General features: G+C 41.5%; 1 protein-coding gene across 5 annotated transcripts in view; it reads left to right on the forward strand.

The window, feature by feature from the left end:
• Window positions 1-23,133, forward strand: part of NGEF (neuronal guanine nucleotide exchange factor) — a 235,068-nt gene that overhangs the window by 200,808 nt on the left and 11,127 nt on the right. For 4 of the 5 annotated variants that reach the window (XM_073674494.1, XM_073674493.1, XM_073674492.1 and 1 more), the window contains 6 exons: window positions 11,664-11,738; window positions 13,783-13,872; window positions 18,176-18,339; window positions 18,745-18,900; window positions 20,742-20,821; window positions 21,565-21,600. In XM_073674494.1, coding sequence (XP_073530595.1) covers window positions 11,664-11,738; window positions 13,783-13,872; window positions 18,176-18,339; window positions 18,745-18,900; window positions 20,742-20,821; window positions 21,565-21,600 — 601 coding nt within the window. The remainder of the gene's footprint in view (window positions 1-11,663; window positions 11,739-13,782; window positions 13,873-18,175; window positions 18,340-18,744; window positions 18,901-20,741; window positions 20,822-21,564; window positions 21,601-23,133) is intronic. The other variant, XM_073674495.1, reaches the window with a different exon arrangement.

Consider the following 23,133-nt stretch of genomic DNA (forward strand, 5'->3'; position numbering starts at 1 on the left):
CTCTCCACAGGCAGAGCTTAGCTCCAGGGCAGCGTAGAGATGTTGTAGATGTTATAGGTGATGCTGGGCATTGTAGTGCAGGGGTGATGGCACAGATAATAATCATAGAGACAGTGGGGTGCAGTCTTCAGGGTCTTTACTCACGGTTGTTGCAGTGCAAGTTACCGGTACCAGTGTAACTTCCCTCGTCGTGCTGCGCTTACTCAGAGAGGGGTTCAGTCAACCCTCAGATATCTCCGGAGTACTTAGCGGGACCCCCTTCTGTGTGTTCTTCCTCTATGGCCGTCTCCCTGCACCTCATACCTAGTGTCCCAATCTAGTACCCGCGGGCCTTGTCAGGCAAAGTCTGTTCCGTCCCCTGGGTCCTCTATGGCTACCTTCTTGGTGAGACTGATATGGACTGTTGGCTGCAGGACTTAAAATACTGCAGCCTTCGGTTTCTAGTTGAGACATAAAGTCCTCCGCTAGTTGAGGGACCGGTCCCCTTTGTGTGGCCTGACCCCTCCACCTCCTGGTAGATTCGGGCGTACGGGTGGCCTCCACTGCCCGTACCCCTGGGGTCCCTTCCTCGTTCCTGGAGCCCTTCCTGCTCCTCTCCTTCTCCTTCAGTTCTGGGCCTCTCCTCAGGCCCTCCTCCTAAGCAGAGCTCCTACAGAGCTCCTGCTCCCAACTCCTCTCACTATAGACTGTCCTGTACTAGAATGTTCCACCCTCTTTTTATATCACTTCCTTTCATGTGCTCCCCTAATCTGCTTCCTCCACCCACACCTACTACATAGTTCCATGCTTCAGCTAGGGACCAGGGACTGTGCTCTCCCCCAGGAGCAATCTCGCCCTGCCCCCACTGAAGTGGAATGTGTTGGATGCAGGTGTTAGGGTCCCAGGCAGCACTCCCTCCTTACCTGAGAGTGAGATACCACACCTCTGGGTGACATGCAGTACCTCTGTGGCGACCGAACCCTCAGGGGCGCCACAAAATTGTTCCAGAAAAGGAAGTATTTCTCACAGAAAATAATTGCAATTACACTTGTTTTGTTATATATATGTTTATTTCCTTTGTGTATATTGGAACAGCACAAAAAAAACAGAAAAAAAGGACATAATTTCACACAGGAATGGGCCGGTCAAAAATTGTTGGCACCTTTCCAAAATTGTGGGTAAACAACTTTGTTTCAAGCATGTGATGCTCATCAAACTCACCTGTGGCAAGTAACAGGTGTGAGCAATATAAAAATCACACCTGAAACCAGATAAAGAGGGGAGAAGTTGATTCAATCTTTGCATTGTGTGTCTATGTGCCAGAATAGAAAGATAACTGTTTGAGAACTTGGGAACCAAAATTGTTGAACAATATGAACAATCTGAAGGTTACAAGTCCATCTCCAGAGATCTTGATGTTCCATTGTCCATGGTGCGCAACATAATCAAGAAGTTTGCAACCCATGGCACTGTAGCTAATCTCCCTGGACATAGACGTCAGAGAAAAATTGATGAAAGGTTGCAACACATGATAGTAGGGATGGTGGATAAGCAGCCCCAATCAAGTTCCAAAGAAATTCAAGCTGTTCTGCAGGCTCAAGGTGAATCAGTGCCAGCCCGAACTATCCGTCGACATTTGAATGAAATGAAACACTATGACAGGAGACCCAGGAGAACCCCACTTCTGACACAGAGACATAAAAAAGCTAGACTGTAGTTTGCAAAATGTACGTGAGTAAGCCAAAATCCTTCTGAGAAGGCATCTTGTGGAGAGATGAGACCAAGATAGAACTACTTGGTAAAGCACATCATTCTACTGTTTACCGAAAACAGAATGAGGCCTACAAAGAAAAGAACACAGTACCTGCAGTCAAATATGGTGGAGGTTCAAAGATGTTTTGGGGTTGTTTTGCTGCCACTGGCACTTTGTGCCTTGACAGTGTGCAAAGCATCATGAAATCTGAAGATTACCAAAGGATTTTGGGTCGCAATGTAGTGGCAATTGTCAAAGAGCTGGGTTTGCTTCCTAGATCATGGGTCAAATATGAGCGACCTGGAGCAGTTTGCAAAAGAAGAGTGGTCCAAAATTCCAGTTGAGAGGTGTAAGAAGCTTGTTGATCATTATAGGAAGCGATTTATTGCAGTTATTTATTCCAAAGTGTGTGCAACCAAATATTAATATTAACATTTGGTTGCACACCGTTTGGAATAAATAACTGCAATCAATCACTTCCTATAACCATCAACAAAGCTTCTTACACCTCTCAACTGGAATTTTGGGCCACAGACTTTCCCATTATTGAGATAGAATTGTATCCATAGCAACTGCCATCTATGTAGATGGGAGGAGGGAGGAGCTAGACATAACTCCTCCCTCTTATCTAAATAGAATCTTATCAGTAGCAGCCGCCATCTCCAGAATTGAGAACTTTGATAATCACTGATCAATTTTGGCAGAGAAAGAAGCTGATTTCTCTGATAAGACATAATACAAAGTTGTTTATTTTCATGAGTACTATTGATTTATGAAATAAAAACTAAAACAACGGTTACTCTTTAAGTGATTGAGCTCCCTATTATATATAAAACAAGAAAGGAAACGGTCATGCTGCTATAACACATGTCAATTAATATAGTCCCTACATTACCTATACAATACCCCCAAATAGTGCATAACCGTTCTATATACTGCTCATATAAAAGCATTTTACATCTAGTGCCATGACAAAAGTTTGAGATTTGCTAGTGCGCCACCTGTGGTGGTGAGTCGGTGCTCTCCTTATTACAGGCCCTGGGTATGAACACAATGGTTACAAGAAACCGAGATACCAAGATTCAGTCTCTTTCCTCTCCTCCTCTGTGATTTGCTCCCAGTAAAGCTCCATGAACATACTAGTTCTAAGTTTTCAGCAGTAGATCACCGTGAACACTACCATGACTTTCTTGCATCAGATCTAAAAAAAAATTATATGAACCGTAAGTCTAAAATAAACTGAACTCTTTAAATTATCTGTAACCATGGCAACAACCATTGCCTGCTCATGGTTTCCATGACTACAAATGTTACTAAGGAAGATTGATTATTCACTGCAATTCCGATAGTAACATTGAGGGATAGTTATGAAAATCAGAACATCTGAATGGCTGATCTGTATCAACCACAGAAATGTCTGTTATTCTCTGGACTGCACTGGAAACACCACTGGTTTCTATTTTCCAAAAATACAGTAAGCTTATCATATTTTTGGAAAAACGTATTCCAAATGCATCGTGTGAACAGGTCTAGTAAAGGTTGCATGCGTTTTATAAATTTGGTGCATGTTTCCTACAATTATCAGGGGGAGCTAGTATGATCTTATTTCATGTTCTCCATTTAAAAAAAATTTAAAACGAAAAAGTATAAGAAAATATAGCACATTGCAAAGTGTACTCAAATACTGTATACTGCTCTTCACTTACTTTCATTTGGCCAGATGGTGCTGCTTTGACATGATTTTGATGCAGTCAAAAACCACTGCAAGTTCAGTAGCCATAGACCATATAAATTGTGCAAAAAAAGTTTAGTTTCTCATTTTTATGACCTTGTGTATTTTGCTGCAAGTTACTTTTTGTTCTATCACTTGCAGTCTTGTGGTTCAGTAAATCCGTGGCTCATCTAAACCTGTGTAATTGGGGTGTATACATAGTTTTGCTAAATATTTAACATATGTTTAGCCTGGTAAGCTAGGTGTACTTGAGGAACATAAGCTGTGATTTTAAGAAATCTCATGCATTTGCTGAAAAACATATTGACAGAGCTATGAGTTTGAGATCCACAGCATGATAATGTATGCCACAAGAAGAATGAAATGTTTGACTCCCCCACACCTTCTTCACAATGATATCCACAGCAGTAAATACCGCTGCAGGTGTCACTGTAGGTCCTCTGCTGTGGGAGGTCTGCAGGAAAAACGTCCCGTGTGATGGTTGCCTTAGAGTAAGGCTGTAATGCTTGTCCTTTATATCGCGGAAACCAGATCATGCACCTGTTCTTAACCATTGATTTGAAGAGCTCAGCATGTTTTTCGACCATACCAGGGCCATTCCATCTGGCCTTACCCTTAGAAACCATGTTAACAATCAGTAAACCTTATATAACTGTACAGTTTGCTTCCATTAAAATTGCTGTCCTGAAGGCTGAGATCTTACTGTAAGGGCAGGCACTATGGATGAAGCTTTACCCCTCGTCGTCATATAGCTCTGGTCCCATATCTGATCTTGGTAGTTCAATTTTTAACATGGATCATAGGTGTAAAGCCCATACAATTGCTTGGGGTATAGTGTAAAATGTTTCAGCCACAATGTGTTTTTTGTTGCTTTTATGAAACTTTATCACAGTGTTTTTTTTCCAGTTTCACCCTAAATTTGCAGCAGAAAACCCCAACATATGAACCCAGCCTTAATCCTAACTGACCTTAACAAACCACGTTTTAGACCTCATTCACACCTCAGTGATTTTCTGGTATAAGAAACTCGGTCCGAGTTTCATTAGAATGTATCAGCGTTTCATCAGTGTGTCTGTTTTTACCATCAGAGTTGGATCAAAGTTTCATCACTTTTTTTTCAGATGAGAAACAAACAAAAAAAAGTTTCTCTATCTTTTCTTATCTAGCAGTCAATGACACAGACAGCAATTAGATTGCATCTGAGTGTTGTCTGATTTTTTTCATGGACCCATAGGCTTTCCTTGCTGATCCATCACAAAATCGGACATTTCGCCGCGATTTTGTTCATTGTTCGAAAAATCATGGACACGTGAGCGACCCCGTTCACTGTTATAGGTACGACTGATATCCGTGAAAAACATGGATAGCACTTGTACGAGAAGAACTGACATGTGAATGAGCCCTTAGAATGAAATAAGCATCAGGTTCTGGAGAGTTGATGAGGATCTGACTGTCAGATGTGCACAACGAGTGTCCAGCGACTGAGGAAGCCATGAAGCTTCCAGCATAACATTATTATGACTTGTAGTGCTCAGAAGCGTCATTATCACGCTGGTGTTTAATCAGCGTCTACTTACTGTTACATTCACAGCTTATTTGTTTCCCCAGGATACAGTTCTGACAGATTAAACAGCTCAATTCACTTTGTAAGGACGAGCGGCGCATCTGCCTCCATAATAATAATGCAGAAACCGCAGCATATTCAGTGATTGTACATAATCAGTGCGATCTCTGATTTCATATCATCAGGTGAATGACAATTTCAGTAATAGTCTGGAACAACCCGGGGCAACTAATCTCTTGGGAAATAAAACTGCTGAAAAATGCTATTGATATCCCGGCACAAATCTGTGACCATATTTCTGCATTTACCGTAGTTTCTGTTGTAGACATTGAAGGGCAATTCTGCTAGCATATATATCAAGAATGTCCATCAAAAATGGAAGTACATGTAAAGTTACAGAGCGGTGTCACGAAGAGCTGATGTGAACAGTGCCAACAGTTGACTCCATAACTGCAGAGTTGTGCCCTCACCAAAGGCTTCATAGTATGGGCTTCAATGGCCGACCACCTAAATGCAAAGCTTACATCACATGCACAATGCAAAGCGTCAGATGGAACGCTGTAAACCATGCCACAGCTTGCCACCAATGGACAATAACCGGTGGAATCATGTTCTGTATCCTGATGAATCACAGTTCTCTATCTAGCGTCTGTTGGATGAGTCAGGGTTTAGTGAATCCCAGGAGAACATTACCTGCCTGACTGCATTGTGCCAACTATGAAGTTTGGTGGAGGAGGAATAATGCTATGATGTTGTTTTTGGGGGCTCACCTAGGCTACTTAGTTCCAATGAAGGGAAATCTTAATGCTTCAGCATAACAAGACGTATGGACAATTTTTTTAGCTCAGTTTTGTAAGAACAGTTTGGGGAAGCCTTTTTGTTTGTCAGCATAACTATGCCCCTGTGCAAAATGCAAGATCCATCAAGGAATGTTCGGGTAAGATTGGTGTAGAAGAACTTGATTGGCTGCACAGATCCCGGACCTCAACTACATCAAATACCTTTTGGGATGAACTAGAACAGAGATTGTAAGCCCGGCCCTCTCATCAAAAAGCAATGTCTTACCTCATAAATGTTCTTTTCAATGAGTTGGAAAAAATTCTTACCGACACCTTCAAAATCTTTTGGAAAGTCTTATCAGGAGAATGGAAAGGAGGGACCATGTGACCTTCTAACACACACTCAATTTTGTTGAGAAAACTCCACAAAGTTGGAAGGTTTTGATATACTCTCCCCGACTAGTCTCAATGACATGTCTAGCTGAGATTGTCCAGGTTCTCGTGTCTAATTTGTCGCATAGAGAAGATCCAATCATGAACGTGCCAGTGTCTTGTGAGAATGGCCATCTGGTGTGTATGTGTGTGTATATATATATATATATATATATATATATATATATATATAAAATATATATATATATATATACACATATATTTTTATATATATATATATATATATATACTGTGTGTATCTATACAGTACAGAACAAAAGTTTGGACACACCTTCTCATTTAAAGATTTTTCTGTATTTTCTTGACTATGAAAATTGTACATTCACACTGAAGGCATCAAAACTATGAATTAACACATGTGGAATTATATACTTAACAAAAAAGTGTGAAACAACTGAAAATATGTCTTATATTCTAGGTTCTTCAAAGTAGCCACCTTTTGCTTTGATGACTGCTTTGCACACTCTTGGCATTCTCTTGATGAGCTTCAAGAGGTAGTCACCGGAAATGGTCTTCCATCAATCCCAGTTCTGAGTTCCCAGAGATGCTTAGCACTTGTTGGCCCTTTTGCCTTCACTCTGCGGTCCAGCTCACCCCAAACCATCTCGATTGGGTTCAGGTCTGGTGACTGTAGAGGCCAGGTCATCTGGCGTAGCACCCCATCACTCTCCTTCTTGGTCAAATAGCCCTTACACAACCTGGAGGTGTGTTTGGGGTCATTGTCCTGTTGAAAAATAAATGATGGTCCAACTAAACGCAAACCGGATGGAATAGCATGTCGCTGCAAGATGCTGTGGTAGCCATGCTGGTTCAGTATGCCTTCAATGTTGAATAAATCCCCAACAGTGTAACCAGCAAAGCACCCCCACACCATCACACCTCCTCCTCCATGCTTCACGGTGGGAACCAGGCATGTAGAGTCCATCCGTTCACCTTTTCTGCGTCACACAAAGACACGGTGGTTGGAACCAAAGATATCAAATTTGGACTCATCAGACCAAAGCAAAGATTTCCACTGGTCCATTCCTTGTGTTCTTTAGCCCAAACAAGTCTCTTCTGCTTGTTGCCTGTCCTTAGCAGTGGTTTCCTAGCAGCTATTTTACCATGAAGGCCTGCTGCACAAAGTCTCCTCTTAACAGTTGTTGAAGAGATGTGTCTGCTGCTAGAACTCTTTGTGGCATTGACCTGGTCTCTAATCTGAGCTGCTGTTAACCTGCGATTTCTGAGGCTGGTGACTCGGATAAACTTATCCTCAGAAGCAGAGGTGACTCTTGGTCTTCCTTTCCTGGGGCGGTCCTCATGTGAGCCAGTTTCTTTGTAGCGCTTGATGGTTTTTGCAACTGCACTTGGGGACACTTTCAAAGTTTGCCCAATTTTTCGGACTGACTGACCTTCATTTCTTAAAGTAATGATGGCCACTCGTTTTTCTTTACTTAGCTGCTTTTTTCTTGCCATAATACAAATTCTAACAGTCTATTCAGTAAGACTATCAGCTGTGTATCCACCTGACTTCTGCACAACACAACTGATGGTCCCAACCCCATTTATAAGGCAAGAAATCCCACTTATTAAACCTGACAGGGCACACCTGTGAAGTGAAAACCATTTCCGGTGACTACCTCTTGAAGCTCATCAAGAGAATGCCAAGAGTGTGCAAAGCAGTCATCAAAGCAAAAGGTGGCTACTTTGAAGAACCTAGAATATAAGACATATTTTTATATTTTTAGTTGTTTCACACTTTTTTGTTAAGTATATAATTCCACATGTGTTAATTCATAGTTTTGATGCCTTCAGTGTGAATGTACAATTTTCAAAGTCATGAAAATACAGAAAAATCTTTAAATGAGAAGGTGTGTCCAAACTTTTGGTCTGTACTGTATATATATGTGTGTGTGTGTGTTTATATACATATGTGTGTGTATGTATGTATATATATATATATATATATATATATATATATATATATATATATATATATATACATACAGTTGTGCTCAAAAGTTTACATACCCCGGCAGAATTTTTGCTTTCTTGGCCTTGTTTCAGAGAATATCAATGATAACAAAAAAAACTTTTTCTCCACTCATGGTTATTGGTTGGGTGAAGCCATTTATTGTCAAACTACTGTGTTTTCTCTTTTTAAATCTTAATGACAACCAAAAACATCCAAATGACCCTGATCAAAAGTTCACATACCCCAGTTCTTAATACCGTGTATTGACCCCTCTAACATCAATGACAGCTTGAAGTCTTTTGTGGTAGTTGTGGTTGAGGTTCTTTATTTTCTCAGATGGTAAAGCTGCCCATTCTTCTTGGCAAAAAGCCTCCAGTTCCTGTAAATTCCTGGGCTGTCTAGCATGAACTGCGCTCTTGAGATCTCCCCAGAGTGACTCAGTGATATTGAGGTCAGGAGACACTCCAGAACCTTCATTTTGTTCTGCTGTAGCCAATGACAGGTCGACTTGGCCTTGTGTTTTGGATCGTTGTCATGTTGGAACGTCCAAGTACGTCCCATGTGCAGCTTCCGGGCTGATGAGTGCAAATTTGCCTCCAGTATTTGCTGATAACGTGCTGCATTCATCTTTCCTTCAACTTCTACCAAGTTTCCTGTGCCTTTATAGCTCACACATCCCCAAAACATCAGTGATCCACCGCCGTGCTTTACTGTAGGAATGGTGTTCATTTCATCATAGGCCTTGTTGACCTCTCTCCAAATGTAACGTTTATGGTTGCGGCCAAAAGGTTCAATTTTGGTCTCATCACTCCAAATGACAGTGGTTTGGTTTTTATAGAACCTCTGATTTTCCATTTGTTAATCACAGTTTGAACGCTGCTGACTGGCATTATCAATTCCTTGGATATTTTTTTATATCCCTTTCCTGTGTTATACAGTTCAACTACCTTTTCCCGTAAATCCACTGACAATTCTTTTGCTTTCCACATGACTCACAAACGAGAAACGTCAGTGGCTGGATGAAAGATGCAAGAGTCTGTCTGGATCCCAGAAACTCACTCATCTTTTATGCACACACACTGATTACAAGCAAACAGGTCACAGGTGAGGATGTTATCTTTAGTAGCCATTCAAACTCATTTGTGTCAAATTCTGTGCATGTTATCAGGCCAAAATCATCAGGGTATGTGAACTTTTGATCAGGGTCATTTGGATGTTTTTGGTTGTCATTAAGATTTAAAAAGAGAAAACACAGTAGTTTGACAATAAATGGCTTCACCCAACCAATAACCATGAGTGGAGAAAAAGTTGTTTTGTTATCATTCATATTCTCTGAAACAAGGCCAAGAAAGGAAAAATTCTGCCGGGGTATGTAAACTTTTGAGCACAACTGTATATATAATGATTGCCATGTGTGTATTTGTATATATATAATATGTATATTGTCAGCTATATATATAGTCTTTCGGAATAATATGCTTTCTGTTAATGTTACCACTTATTGTTCCTCTGTCTTCTCACTTTCTATCAGTGTTGTTATCTGCTGCACGCAATAAGGATTCCAGCCGCTCCCTGCTATAAATGCCATTTTCTCATGCATCACAGCAGCAGTTACAGATCACAACCCTTTAATGCTCAGTTCGCTGATGTTATTTCAAGTATTTGTGCGTTCATAGCTGATAAGACATAATAAAGCTTAATGTTACGGACTGCCTGAACACCGGTCAAGGGTGCAGTGCCTGACTTTACTGCCAACATTACCTGTAAATTCCAAACTCCATTTCACATGTCATAACATCAGTGCACTGAACATAACAAAATCTGTCATACTCTTGGCGCCTAAATGAAGAGAATTAATAGAAAATAATTCTTTATTCATTCTATGGGTAATATCGCTAAACATTGTGTTTATGGATTCATTAAAGATACATTACTCTCTCTCTCTGTCCTCCCAAATATGTTTCTTGGTGGGGTCTAAATTTCTATTCATCCAGATCTTTTTGTTACTTGATTAGAAAGTGTGATATGGACATTAAAACTATGGTACATTGAGCAATAAGTCAGGGCATGGTGGGGCGCTGTAAGTGACTGCCTCAATCACCGGTATTATGGCTCTCATGCGGTAGGTATATTTTATCCTTTATACAAGGCTGCCAGCCATCTGTAAATTCATGAACAGTCCACAAAATTATTTGGCCAAAATAATAAACAAAAAAAGAATCATAGTTTTGGTTATTCACCAGTGAAATCATTAGCTTGAGGGGAGAGTCACTTGGCCGTAAAACTCGGACGAGGATCGTAACTCAATGCTTGGTCTGGCCGTTGGCTCTCCCGACAGGAGCGTGACAGCATTTATTCCTATGCAGCTGTCACTCTCGGCTCAGGAGAGCCGACGGCCAGTCCAAGCATTGAGTTGCCATCCTCATCCAAGTTATACGGCCGTGTGACTCTCCCCTTATCACCTGTATGGACGTTGCCGGAACGGTTCTGGTTTATCCTGTAAGAGGGGTGAGGAGCAGCCAGCGATACCCAACCATTTACATTCTAGCTACACTATATCAAATGTACATCTAGCTCTGCTTATGGAGTCATTCTTTTTCTCTTTTTAATAACAATAGGTATACTTTAAAGGGGCATTCCAGTCTAAAAAATCTATTACATCCTCTGGATAGGTGATAATTTTTAGATCTCTTTGTGTCTGAAAACCCACTGATACCTACAATGTGAGATCAATTTCCCCCCCTTTCGCTCAAGATCACAGCCAGGAAAAATTTAATGGAATGGCCTGTCGGGCATGTGCCCATTCAAGTCATTGGCACTCCAAAGACAATGAATGGCACAGCATGCCCCTATGCGAAAAGCCGCTCCAATCAAGTCTGATCTTGCAGCCAGTGGAGAACCAGAGGGTAAAAGCGGACATAAGACCCCCATCCTGGTGATCAGTGGGCAACCCAGCAGTTAGAACGTCTCCGGTCTAAAAATAATATCTAACTATCCATTGAATAGGTGATCATTTTAGTAAACTGATATATCAGTGTAGCCAACTACCTTTTCTCATAGGAGTAAAGGGCAATACAGAGATTTACATTTTATAGGGGTTAAATTAGAATTATGAGATAAGAAAAACATTTTTCTGGAAAAAGTGTTTTCATGAGCTGAATCTTGCAAAAGCCTTATTCAAGTACTATCACAGTGCCCATGGCTAGCTTAGAGTCGGAACGTCTGAAGCCTGTGTCTGCCAACAAGTTGCAAAATCCAAAGTCTCCCAAAACCAGATGCGAAATATTCAGCCGAGCTCACCATAGATAAGGCAGTAAGACCATAAAAAGACGAAACTGGTCGACTGGAAATGGATAAATTCTTTTGTTCCAGTCTCATTCTGGTCTGCAATAGAAGAACAAGAACATTCCTGTTAACATCTATGTCTGTCTGACTTCTTTTCTTGGCAGAATATTCTGACTAAAGTGGAGGAGGGGTCAGACCGGGAGGCTTCAGCACTACAAGCACACCGGGAGCTGGAGAAAGTAAGAATTATGCCATAGAAAAGCTGTACAGGATATTTGATTTATACACCATGTATAAAAGCTTCAGACCCAATGTCTTATGTTATAAAGTGTGACTCATAAGGAAAAAGAATGCCTAACAGAGCAAGAGCCTTATAAATAGATCTGCAGAAATAATAGGTCACTTCTGGGGTCGAATAGAAACCCAGAAGTGGATATTAATGGAACAATAGCAGCTGATTTGTGCCTTTGAATAACTGCATTGATTTTTCTTTCTGCCTTTCATTTTTACATCAAAAATATTCCCTAGAAATATATTTGGAAAACCTGTATAGTGAATGCTATCAGATGGGGGTGTTATGTGGACAACAACTCCCACTCCCCCCATGCTAACGGTAGTCACAGTGCTGGGCACTTGATTTTTATAGCTGACAGGCAAAACCATGAAAATATAAAATGTTGTCAATTTTTTTTTGTCATATCATGATCTGCATTAAAAATAAAAATTAAAAATCTTGCTATAGTCACACTGGCCACTGGGGCTATATTATATTCTAACTTCCTGTTGTTTCAGGAAATTCACACGTACATTAGCAGCAATGGACTGAATCTATCATTTATATTGGAGCATCTAATGAGTGTGTGCAAAGGTCATTCTGAAGAGCTGTGACATCACCTATTGTGATTGGTTGATTTTGTGTTACCAGCTGCATATAGAGGTGTCATTAGTTATTATATTCCTGTCTCTGATGATAAGGAACCTGCTGTAAACTCTTCCTGAAAAAAAACAGGAAGTCTAAAATAATTCCAGTTATCCAAATTACTTTTTAATGCAGATCATGATATGGGGAAAAACTGTAATAAATTGTTTTTAAAAGACATTTAAAACAAAAACCTGATTTAAAAATAGGCCCGTTTTTGATTATACCTTCCTTTTTAAATGCATTTTATCAATTTTGATGCATATGTTCTCCAAGATCAACATATCTTTTCCATACCTACCATTTTTAGATGTAATCCCTTTTAAGGGCACAGCCCTTAAAGGGAACCTGTCATGTCTCCAAATACTATCACTCTTCAGATATATGGTTAATCTGCAGGTTAAAAGCATTCCAAAACTCTGCCGCCGCTGTACTAAAAGTGCGGCTACCAGGAGGAAATGAGCTTTATTCCCCTGACTTTCAGTCATAGAAGCGCGTCGGTGTGGCTTCAGTCACCTCTCAGTATACAGTAACCACACCCAGACACATTAACTGCCAGCCGTGCCTGCAGTGTATCAGTACACGGTGAGCTGTCAGTCGATGTGCCAGGGCGTGGTTACAGCCGCCGTGCACATTATACTGAGCGGTGATTGAAGTCGTACCGACACACTTCTATGACTGAAAGCTGGAGGCTGCCAGGAGGAATAAAGTTCATTTTCTCCCAGTAGCTGCATTTTCAGTACGATGACTGCACATATTTGGAACACTATTAACCTGCAGTTTAATCCGATATCTGCAGGTTAATAGCGTTTGGGGATATGACAGGTTCCCTTTAAGAACAATTCTATCTCTATATAAGTTTGTGGAGTGATCAGAGCTGCTTTTAAAGTCTAACATCATGTACAGATGTAGCAGGGGTGTATTTGGTATTTGGCTCACTTACTTCTGACATTGTGATGTGTTTGTGTCAAGATCTGATCTTCCTTCTGACCAAAAAAAGACATGGTGTACGGGAGAGCGGCTGTGTCCTGGATGTAATGTGCAGAAGCCGTATTGCATATTACCAAGTGTCGGCACTACATGTGTGCTGTGTTTGTGCATTATTTATGTTCATACATAGAAAACCTTTTATATTACAATCTGTTACATTTTTCACAGCAGATATAGAATACTTTTCTTTGCATTTGTTGTTGACCTAGTTACAATATACTCGGGAAGATCTTAGTTCGTTTTTGTGATCAGATTCTATTTCTTTGATCAAATCTTAATTTCTTCTCTCTGGTTTGGGGGTCTTCACAGTAAATAGTACTTGGTATTGCTTTTTTGTAAAGGAGTCTTTTTTGCCTTCCTCTTGTGCTATGTAGCTCGTGCGAGCCTGTAATGATGGAGTCAGGAAGATGAGTCGTACAGAACAGCTCATCAGTATAGAGAAGACCCTTGAATTTAAGATTAAGGTACAATATGTTATATTATCCTTTTATTGTACTTTGTAACTTGAAGATTTACCATTGCCGCTTTGACAGTTTTCTGATATAAAAGTTGAAAAATTTTGCACATTTGCACAAACATTTTTGACACTATTTGCCCCAAATATTTTGTTAACAAACTTAATATAACATACGTCAGAAAACTAACGTAAATTAGGTCATAAATCCAAAATTTCATAGCTGATATAGATCTTATTTGTTAAAGCACCGACAGCCTAAGGATGTGCCACAATTTTCAGTGTGTGAGATGTAAGAATACAGCTTTGATCTCCTGGTCTAACCTCCTGCATGATTAGAAAGTGTTGGGAGTAGAGCACAGATAATGAACACCTTTCAGATAAAGTCATTATAGGAGCAGAGCAGGCTCTGGTCCTATGCCTCACACAGGAGTAGGCTGCTCTGATCTCAATGCAGGGTTATTACAAGTTGCTGTGAGCACAATAGACAAAAGGGTGATTACTGACACTTTCAGATCATTTTAGGACAGGCAGTGTGGGGGAGGGGCAGTATAGCAGAGGTGAGAGAGGTTGTTAGAAGAGTTTGCAATGTGAAACATCTGTGCAGTCCCTACCCCACAGAGAGATATCAGAGATCTATCAGAGATACCTGAGATATCAGTTATTTTTGCTCTACTCCTAGCACTTTCTAATCAATCAGGAGGTTAGACCAGGAGATCAGAGCTACAATCAATACATCAATACAGGAGACACATATTAGATATTAGGAAAAACTTTTTGACAGTTAGGGTGATCAATGAGTGTAACAGGCTGCCACGAGAGGTGGTGAGTTCCCCTTCAATGGGCGTCTTCAAACAGAGGCTTGACAGATATCTGTCTGAGATGGTTTAGTGAATCCTGCTTTGAGCAGGGGGTTGGACCAGATGACCCAGGAAGTCCTCTCCAACTCTACCATTCTATGATTCTATGATCTCACACATTGAGAAACCAACTCTAAGCTATGGTGGGGCATTTCCTTCTTTGCTTTGAGTGTTGCTACCTGCTTATGACTGGTCAGCATTATACAGGGGGAAGAGGTACACGCCTCCAATGAAAACTATCTAATAGCTCTCACTTGGTTAACTCATTAGGTCCCAAATACTTTAAATAATAATTTACTGGGGGAAGAAGTACATGCCCCCAATGAAAACTATATGATAACTCCCACTTGGTTATGACTCACCCAGGGGGGATATATGGGGAAGACTCGGTACCCGGGCCTTTACCTCCTTGGGATGTCACGGAGGTCGGCTCCCGGGCCCGTCCTCTGGGTCACTCTTTAAAAGGGGTTTTTGTGAACAGTTTGTCTCGTGACGCCACCTGTGGTTTCCGGTAATGGTTACCGGCGCTGCTGCAGACCTCCGGGGGGTGATGGGACGGCAGCTGGGATGTTTCTGCTCCCCACAGTCGGAACGGGCCCCCGGGGCAGTGTAGGTGCAGATGGTGATGCTGGGCGTTGTAGTGCAGGCGCGGCAGTGTGGTGGAAATGACCGACAGAGATAGTGGAGTGCAGTCATCCGAGTTTACTCACAGTTCTTTTTAGGTTCCTCGGGTACACTGTCCAGGTGTCAGCCTCCCGCGTCGCCCTACGTTTGGCAGGCAGGGGTTCAGCACTCCTTCAGGTGTATCAGAAGCACTTAACGGGACCACCTGTCTTTATGTTCCTTCCTTGGCCGACTTCCCGCGCTGGGTATTCTCCCTCTTGCCCTGCGCTCCCCCACACACACAGTCCTGATCGGATGCTCTGAAGTCCCTCTGGGCAACCTGGAGTTCCCGGACCTACTTGATGCCCTTCACGGCGACTAGGGTGAGGCTGTGGCAACTGCACCATGGAAGTGCAGAAGCCTCCTTTTTTTCCAGCCGAGACCTGGAGTAACACGGCTGGTCCAGGGACCCGTTCCCTTCCTGAGGCCTGATCCCTCTGACGCCTGGCAGATTCGGGCGTACGGGTGCCGTCCTGCACTCACCTTACCCCCTGGGATCCCTTCTGTTCCTGGAGCACTCTTCCCTTGCTCCAACTCCTCTCCTGCTCCCCTCCTCTGCTCTTGCTGCCACCTACTCACTGCACTGCCACCCTAAGATGGCTTCCCTATATATACACCTACTCCATAAGTGCTCCCCAGTTCTACATCCTCCACCCACACCCACTACTGGTTCCCCCTCTCTTTGGTTCCCCCCACTCCAGCCAGGGACAGGGCTCAGCAGAAACACAGTGCATCTTGCCCTTCCAGCCGGCCTGGAGTAGTATAGTGTTGAATGCAGGTGTTGGGGTCCCGGGCAGTACTTCATCCTTACCTGAGAGAAGGAGATGCCACACCTCTGGGTGAGGTGCAGTACCTCTGTGGCGACTGAACCCTCAGGGGCGCCACAGTTACCTCATTAGGTCCCAAATATTTTAAATAATAATTTCTCCCCAGCAAATAAGAGAAATTAAAAAATATATATATTACACTTTGCATGCACTATTTCATTGTGTGTCCAGTTCAACTTGAAAAATTTGGTGAAAGGTTCTATTTAATACATGTGTAATAGGGACATTCCATTCCACACACCTATCAGCCTCATGGCATAACAATCGCGGGGAGCCGACGGTCTGCTATGGCTGCTGCAGGTCTGCTGAAGGCCCCCGTGCATGTCATTATGGTCCTACTATGAGGACCAGCTTTAGTATTATCATGCAAATATTATAAAAAAAACATATATTTATTTAAGGCTAGAGATATAACGCTATCAGTCTCTTCATTAATTTTTCTGAAGAAAATCAGAAGTGGGTTGCTCCATATAACCACCTACCAATGTATTCACAAGTCCACTCACATAAATAGTAAAAATAGATTTTTATTAAGTACACTTTAGAAAACATATATTATACAACATGTACACATAAATGAGCCATTTTGAGAGGAAGGATCAAGTAAGAAAGGCAGTGGTGAATCCTAATGACCAGGGTTAGTGTTAGTTACATATAATTTATTCAAAGATGACTGCCACACATATACTGTACATGGTCTAACATTGATCCCCTTAGAGCAGCCAAAGCCATATAAATCAAGTTAATGCAGTATCATACCTTACCCATAATGTGATGACTGGACCACCACAGCCACCCTGATGCGTGTTTCGCACAAGTGCTTTTTCAAGGAGAGTGTGACACATTCCTCTTGAAAAAGCTGCTGTGTGAAACACGCGTCAGGGTGGCTGTGGTGATCCATTCATCACATTATGGGTAAGGTATGATACTGTATTAATTTAATGCAGGCAAAGCCATATAAATCTAGGGGGGCAATGGTAGACCATGTATATGTGTATATGTGTGGCAGCCATAATTGAATATATCATATGTTAATAACACTTACCTGACCATTAGGTCTCACCACTGTCTTTCTTACTTGATCCTTCCTCTTTAAAAACATGTATTATACAACATGAACACATATATGAGACATTTAAAGTGTACTTAATAAAAATCTATTTTTACTATTTTTGTGAGTGGTGTTGTGAACACCTTTGTATTTATATGTAGGGGGACATATGTAGTATTTTAGCATCCTAGAAGTCCAATCTATTAAAATATAAAATTAATTGACCTGATTGATAAATGCTGTGAAGAAGAAAAAAAATAAAATAGATTATTATAAGATTATTATTATAAAATAGAATTTATGTTTAGGACGCCGCAGCACTGCAGTATGAAGCAATCAAAACATATCTGCCTGAAAATTATATCAATAAAAATGTCAACTTGCCTCTCAGAAAGCAAGCCATGATACGACTCCTTGGACCAAAAAGTGAAAACATTACAGGCCTCGGAAAATGGCAAAATTTTTTTAACACTTAAATTTAAGAAAAATGTTACATGTTTGCTATAATTGTAATTTTACTGATCTATAAAATCATATTGCTGTGTCATTTTTACAGCACAATGTACGCTGTAAAAACAAACCCCCTCAAAAAAATTGCGGAATTGCATAATTTCACCTCGCTTGGAAATTTTTTCTCATTTTCCAGTACATTAAATGATAAAATGAATGGTGTCATTCAAAACTACAACTTGTCCCAGAAAAAAACAAGCCCTCATACGGCTGTATGGACCGAAAAATAAAAAAGTTATGGCTCTTGGAAGAAGGGGAGGGAAAAAAAAACAAAAGCGCAAAAATGGAAAATCACCGGGTCAGGAAAGGGTTAATTGAAACACTTTAACAATGTATCCAAATAGTTTTTGTTTTCTTGGGTTCTTTGGTCTTAAATTGTTTTTTTTTTTGCTTTCTTGACAGTCTGTGCCAATCATCTCTCACTCCCGATGGTTATTAAAGCAGGGAGAACTGCAGCAGATGTCTGGGCCTCGCACTTCTCGCACCCTCCGCACTAAAAAACTATTCCGCTCTGTATATCTGTTCCTGTTCAATGATCTGCTTCTCCTGTGTAAACGTCAGCCCGGGTGAGTAGAACATGGCGGGGAATAACTGGAGTATTTCTACATGGAGCCTGCATGCTACTCTGCACTTGTCACTAGCAATAAATGAGCTAAAATAAAGGTTCATTGTACAAACAAATGTGGGCACAGTTGGGCTGCAATCACACATGATGGGTTTTTTGATAGTTTTTAGCCAAGCTCTGAATTGGATACGAGGGGAGAAGTTCAGTCTTTTCTGCATATTTTTCCTTCCTTTTCTGCATTTTTTTATCCCAGCCTTTCAGGGTCACGATAGTCCACTGCTAAGTAATGGCCTGCCGAGGATAAACACCACTGACTCACTATGGCTGCATAATTAATGTATTTCTTATATTATAATATATTCTAATGCCAATTGTGCCAATTTCACAATTTTGTTTTTACATTTAGGGACCGGTATCAAGTATTTGATGTCGCTGCACGTGGCCTCCTGCGTGTTGAGGAGCTAGAAGACCAAGGACAGTCCCTGGCCAATGTCTTCATCCTGAAACTCCTGGAAAATGCACATGAGAGGGAGTTTACTTACATGTTAAAGGCTTCATCCCAGTGAGTACATTACTAGCACCAGCATGCATCAAGTAGATGACTCTGATGTCTCATGATCACTGTGCTCTCTGTTCTCACCAGTTTTTGCTATTTTGAGACTGAGCAATAATGATGTAATAATGAGGAGATGACAGCCATCTCTATGTTATTAAAGGGGTTACCCACTACTGTACAACCCGTTCTTAAACATATACTTACCACCCAGACCGGAGCCGCTCCTGTGATTTCTGGGCTGCAATTCCCAGCAGTCATGACTGCTGCAGCCAGTCAGCTGCCTCTGATTGGTTGCAGCAGTCACATCACATAATAATGTCACTTGACCCCTGTGAATCATAGGAATGGCACTGGTCCAGAGGGAAAGTATATATGTTTTTTCTTATGTTATGTAGGGAATCTAAGCAGTTAAGAAGGGGTTGTCCAGTTGACAACCTCTTAATTTAAGGCAGACATTCTTCTTAGGGCCCATGCGCACATGATGTATTTCACACAGATTTTGATGCAGATTCTGCTGAGAAATTTGCATTAAAACCAACAATGCTTTTCATCCAATGCATGTGAATGGGTTTTTACCAGTGATGTAGCTAGAGTCTGATGGGCCCAGGTGCAAAATTTGGACCTCGACACCCCTGCATTTTAGACATGTGTATGGGCCCTTGTAGCGTTCTAAAACCTATAAAGACGTATGTATTCCCCCCTCCCCCCTTTCACTATGTACTTATGTCCCCCATCCTGGGCCCCTTCCTGGTATATATGTCCCCCATCCTGGGCATCTTCCTGGTATATATGTCCCCCATCCTGGGCACCTTCCTGGTATATATGTCCCCCATTCTGGGCACCTTCCTGGTATATATTTTCCCCATCCTGGGCACCTTCCTGGTTTATATGTCCCCCATCCTGGGCACCGTCCTGGTATATATGTCCCCCATCCTGGGCACCTTCCTGCTTTATATGTCCTCCATCCTGGGCATCTTCCTGGTATATATGTCCCCCATCCTGGGCACCTTCCTGGTATATATGTCCCCCATCCTGGGCACCTTCCTGGTATATATGTCCCCCATCCTGGGCATCTTCGTGGTATGTATGTCCCCTATCCTGGGCACCTTCCTGGTATGTATGTCCCCTATCCTGGTATATATGTTCCTCTTCCTGCTATATATGTGCTTGCTATGGCGACCCATGCGATGCCAATACCTGACACGCCAACATCAGCTGCCGGCCTCTGATTATCCGGCGGCGTTTATTGCAGCACAGGGAGCCGGAGGGCAATACACTTCAGCTGAATGTGCTTCCTTGGACGCATATCCTGCTGGAGTAGGCCCTGGCGTCGGTGGGCCCCCCTCTTGCATGGTCGTTACGCCCCTGTCGTTTACACAATCTGTTCCCTTGCCATAGAAAATGTCTGCAGAAACCAATCAATCACAGAAATATGCAGCATGCTCTTTATTACTGGGGATTCTGCATGGAAAAGCCCAGAATTACCCTTATTGAATCTGCTTCACATCTGCAGCAAAAATGTGTCAGCTTCATATTTCTGCCTTGGAAATCCATGTCAGATGATGAACAGACTCGTAAGATGACTGTTGATCTACAATGTTGGTTTCAGCTCAACTCCATCATTTCCACGTTCGGGCCCTGACGACATCCAATCAATAAGCAATTCACATTAATCAAATATCAGGACTGTTCTTGTCACAGGAAGATTTACCTGGTTCTGCTGTAAGGACTGGTGACACTAAATAAATATCTCGTGAAGTGACTGGTTGTCTTATTTCTTCTTCTATAAGTATTGCCGATTCTACATTGTTTATTCTACATACGTGTGATAATATTGTGTTTTTCAGAAGTGAAATGAAGCGATGGATGACAGCTCTAGTTCCAAATCGAAGGACAAAATTTGTTTCCATCACTGCCAGGGTGTTTGGTAAGTTTCAGCAGTCCCACCGACTGTGAACGGAGCAATTGTCATGCACTTTAATGGGGCATTTCCCCAGAGTCCCGTTCTTGGGACCGGTGGGGGTCCTATTGGTCGGACTCTCAGCGATCAGTAAGTTATCACATACAAGATTACGTGCTAAGATTGAAATAACCCTTTAAAGCATGACCTGTTTGGTGTACCTGTGGACTGTAGTTGTGAGGAGGAGGAACCTCCGATGGGCCTAAATTCTAACACATTCATGGGCTCCTATGGTCCAACCTCTTACTTCTTACCTCTAGGGTCTGTTCCTTACTGATTCACAAATAACATATTAGACCTTATTAATCTTACATTCTGTGTGTGTAATTTTAGCAACATTTACAAAGCAAATAAAAGTGGGTGACGTTGGTTTGGGGTCTTTTAGACCCACTTGAGGAAATTATTCAGAGGGTTCAGCATATATGGTACAACTTGGAAATTTCCGCCGCATCGCACATTTTAAGTACACAGATGTCATATCATTAATAAGGACTAAAATACTATGTAATAATCAACCTAAAATAGTGACAGCAAATGGTCTTCTCCTAACCATTACTAGATGGGGTTTTCTTCTGCGGGGCCTCATTATGGTGATAGTCCTGGGACCAACCTCTGCTGCACCAATCTGACCATGATTGGCGTGGTTGCTGCAGAACACCATTAGAAATTCAGTTACTGTCAGCAGTTCACCTCTTCTTCTGTCCATACAGATGCAGATTGGAGTATTGCGCAGACAAATGTGACATGTAAGTGGACAGCTAATCACGGGAAAGTCCTCACTGGAATGACAGGCTACATTATTATGTATATTAGTGCCCACTACAGCATGGCGGTCCCCAGTATATAAGTAACAGTGTGCGCAATATGGGGTGTTTTTTTTTTTTACACTCTCAGCAACTGTCTGAAAAATTAAAGCTTTACGGAGAAAAGATTTGGTGCATCGGGGAGAAATATAGCACAAATTGACAATGTCACTTTTTAATGAGTTCTTGTTGCATCGCGTTGTGCTGATACAAACCTGGCCTGTTTCATCATCTTAGCAGCAGAGCTGCATCCATCAATGTTTGACCCAATTATCAAGGACTTGTCAGGACTTACCCTCCTAATTCCTACGTTGTGACAGTTTTATTATATTCGCTGTCATATTTTCAGGACATTTCCGAGTATGTTTTTTGCCAGATAACCAATTCCAAAATAAAAAATAATCCAACGAGACTTTATTTAACATAATACCAAACATAAAGAAGCATCGGTATGAATTTCAAGTAGGTGAGTGGAAAGCTGCCAGCTTCTAGCCTTAGGGAAGAAACATAGAAAAATGCTATTACAGGAAAGAATTGAGGGTTAGTCATGTAAGGAGATGCAGGCTTTCACTATTAAGACATATTCTTCAGTCCACGAGTTGATGATTTCGACCTCAGGAGAAAGCATTAGGCCTTGGCTACACCTAGACGAAACTGAAGCTGGTTACCTCTCCATAATCGTGTCACGCTGGATTACACAGAAGGAGGTTACTGTCATTGGAAGTGACATAAAAATCGCGCTATAAAATCACTGTTCCAACCTTATTTTTAAAGCCAGTAAAGTCTGTCTGCCAGTCTTAACCAATTTCCAATATATTAAACACTATCCGTCTTAAGGTATGTTCCAATAAAAAAATGTCACAACATTCTTTAAATCTTACAGTGGGGAAAAAAAGTATTTAGTCAGCCACCAATTGTGCAAGTTCTCCCACTTAAAAAGATGAGAGAGGCCTGTAATTGACATCATAGGTAGACCTCAACTATGAGACACAAAATGAGAAAACAAATCCTAAAAATCGCATTGTCTGATTTGGAAAGAATTTTTTTCCAAATTTTGGTGGAAAATAAGTATTTGGTCAATTACAAAAGTTCATCTCAATACTTTGTTATATATCCTGGCAATGACAAAGGTCAAACGTTTCTGTAAGTCTTCACAAGGTTGGCACACACTGTTGCTGGTATATTGGCCCATTCCTCCATGCAGATCTCCTCTAGAGCAGTGATGTTTTGGGGCTGTCGCTGGGCAACACGGATTTTCAACTCCCTCCAAAGGTTTTCTATAGGGTTTAGATCTGGAGACTGGCTAGGCCACTTCAGGACCTTAAAATGCTTCTTATGAAGCCACTGCTTCATTGCCCTGGTGGTGTGCTTGGGATCATCGTCATGCTGAAAGACCCAGTCACATTTCATCTTCATCTTCTTGCTGATGGAAGGAGGTTTGCACTCAAAATCTCACGATTCATGGCCCCATTCATT

Source organism: Phyllobates terribilis, unplaced genomic scaffold (genome assembly GCF_046119375.1).
Source record: "Phyllobates terribilis strain yellow unplaced genomic scaffold, ASM4611937v1 Scaffold_3__8_contigs__length_932513732, whole genome shotgun sequence".
NCBI lineage: Eukaryota > Metazoa > Chordata > Amphibia > Anura > Dendrobatidae > Phyllobates > Phyllobates terribilis.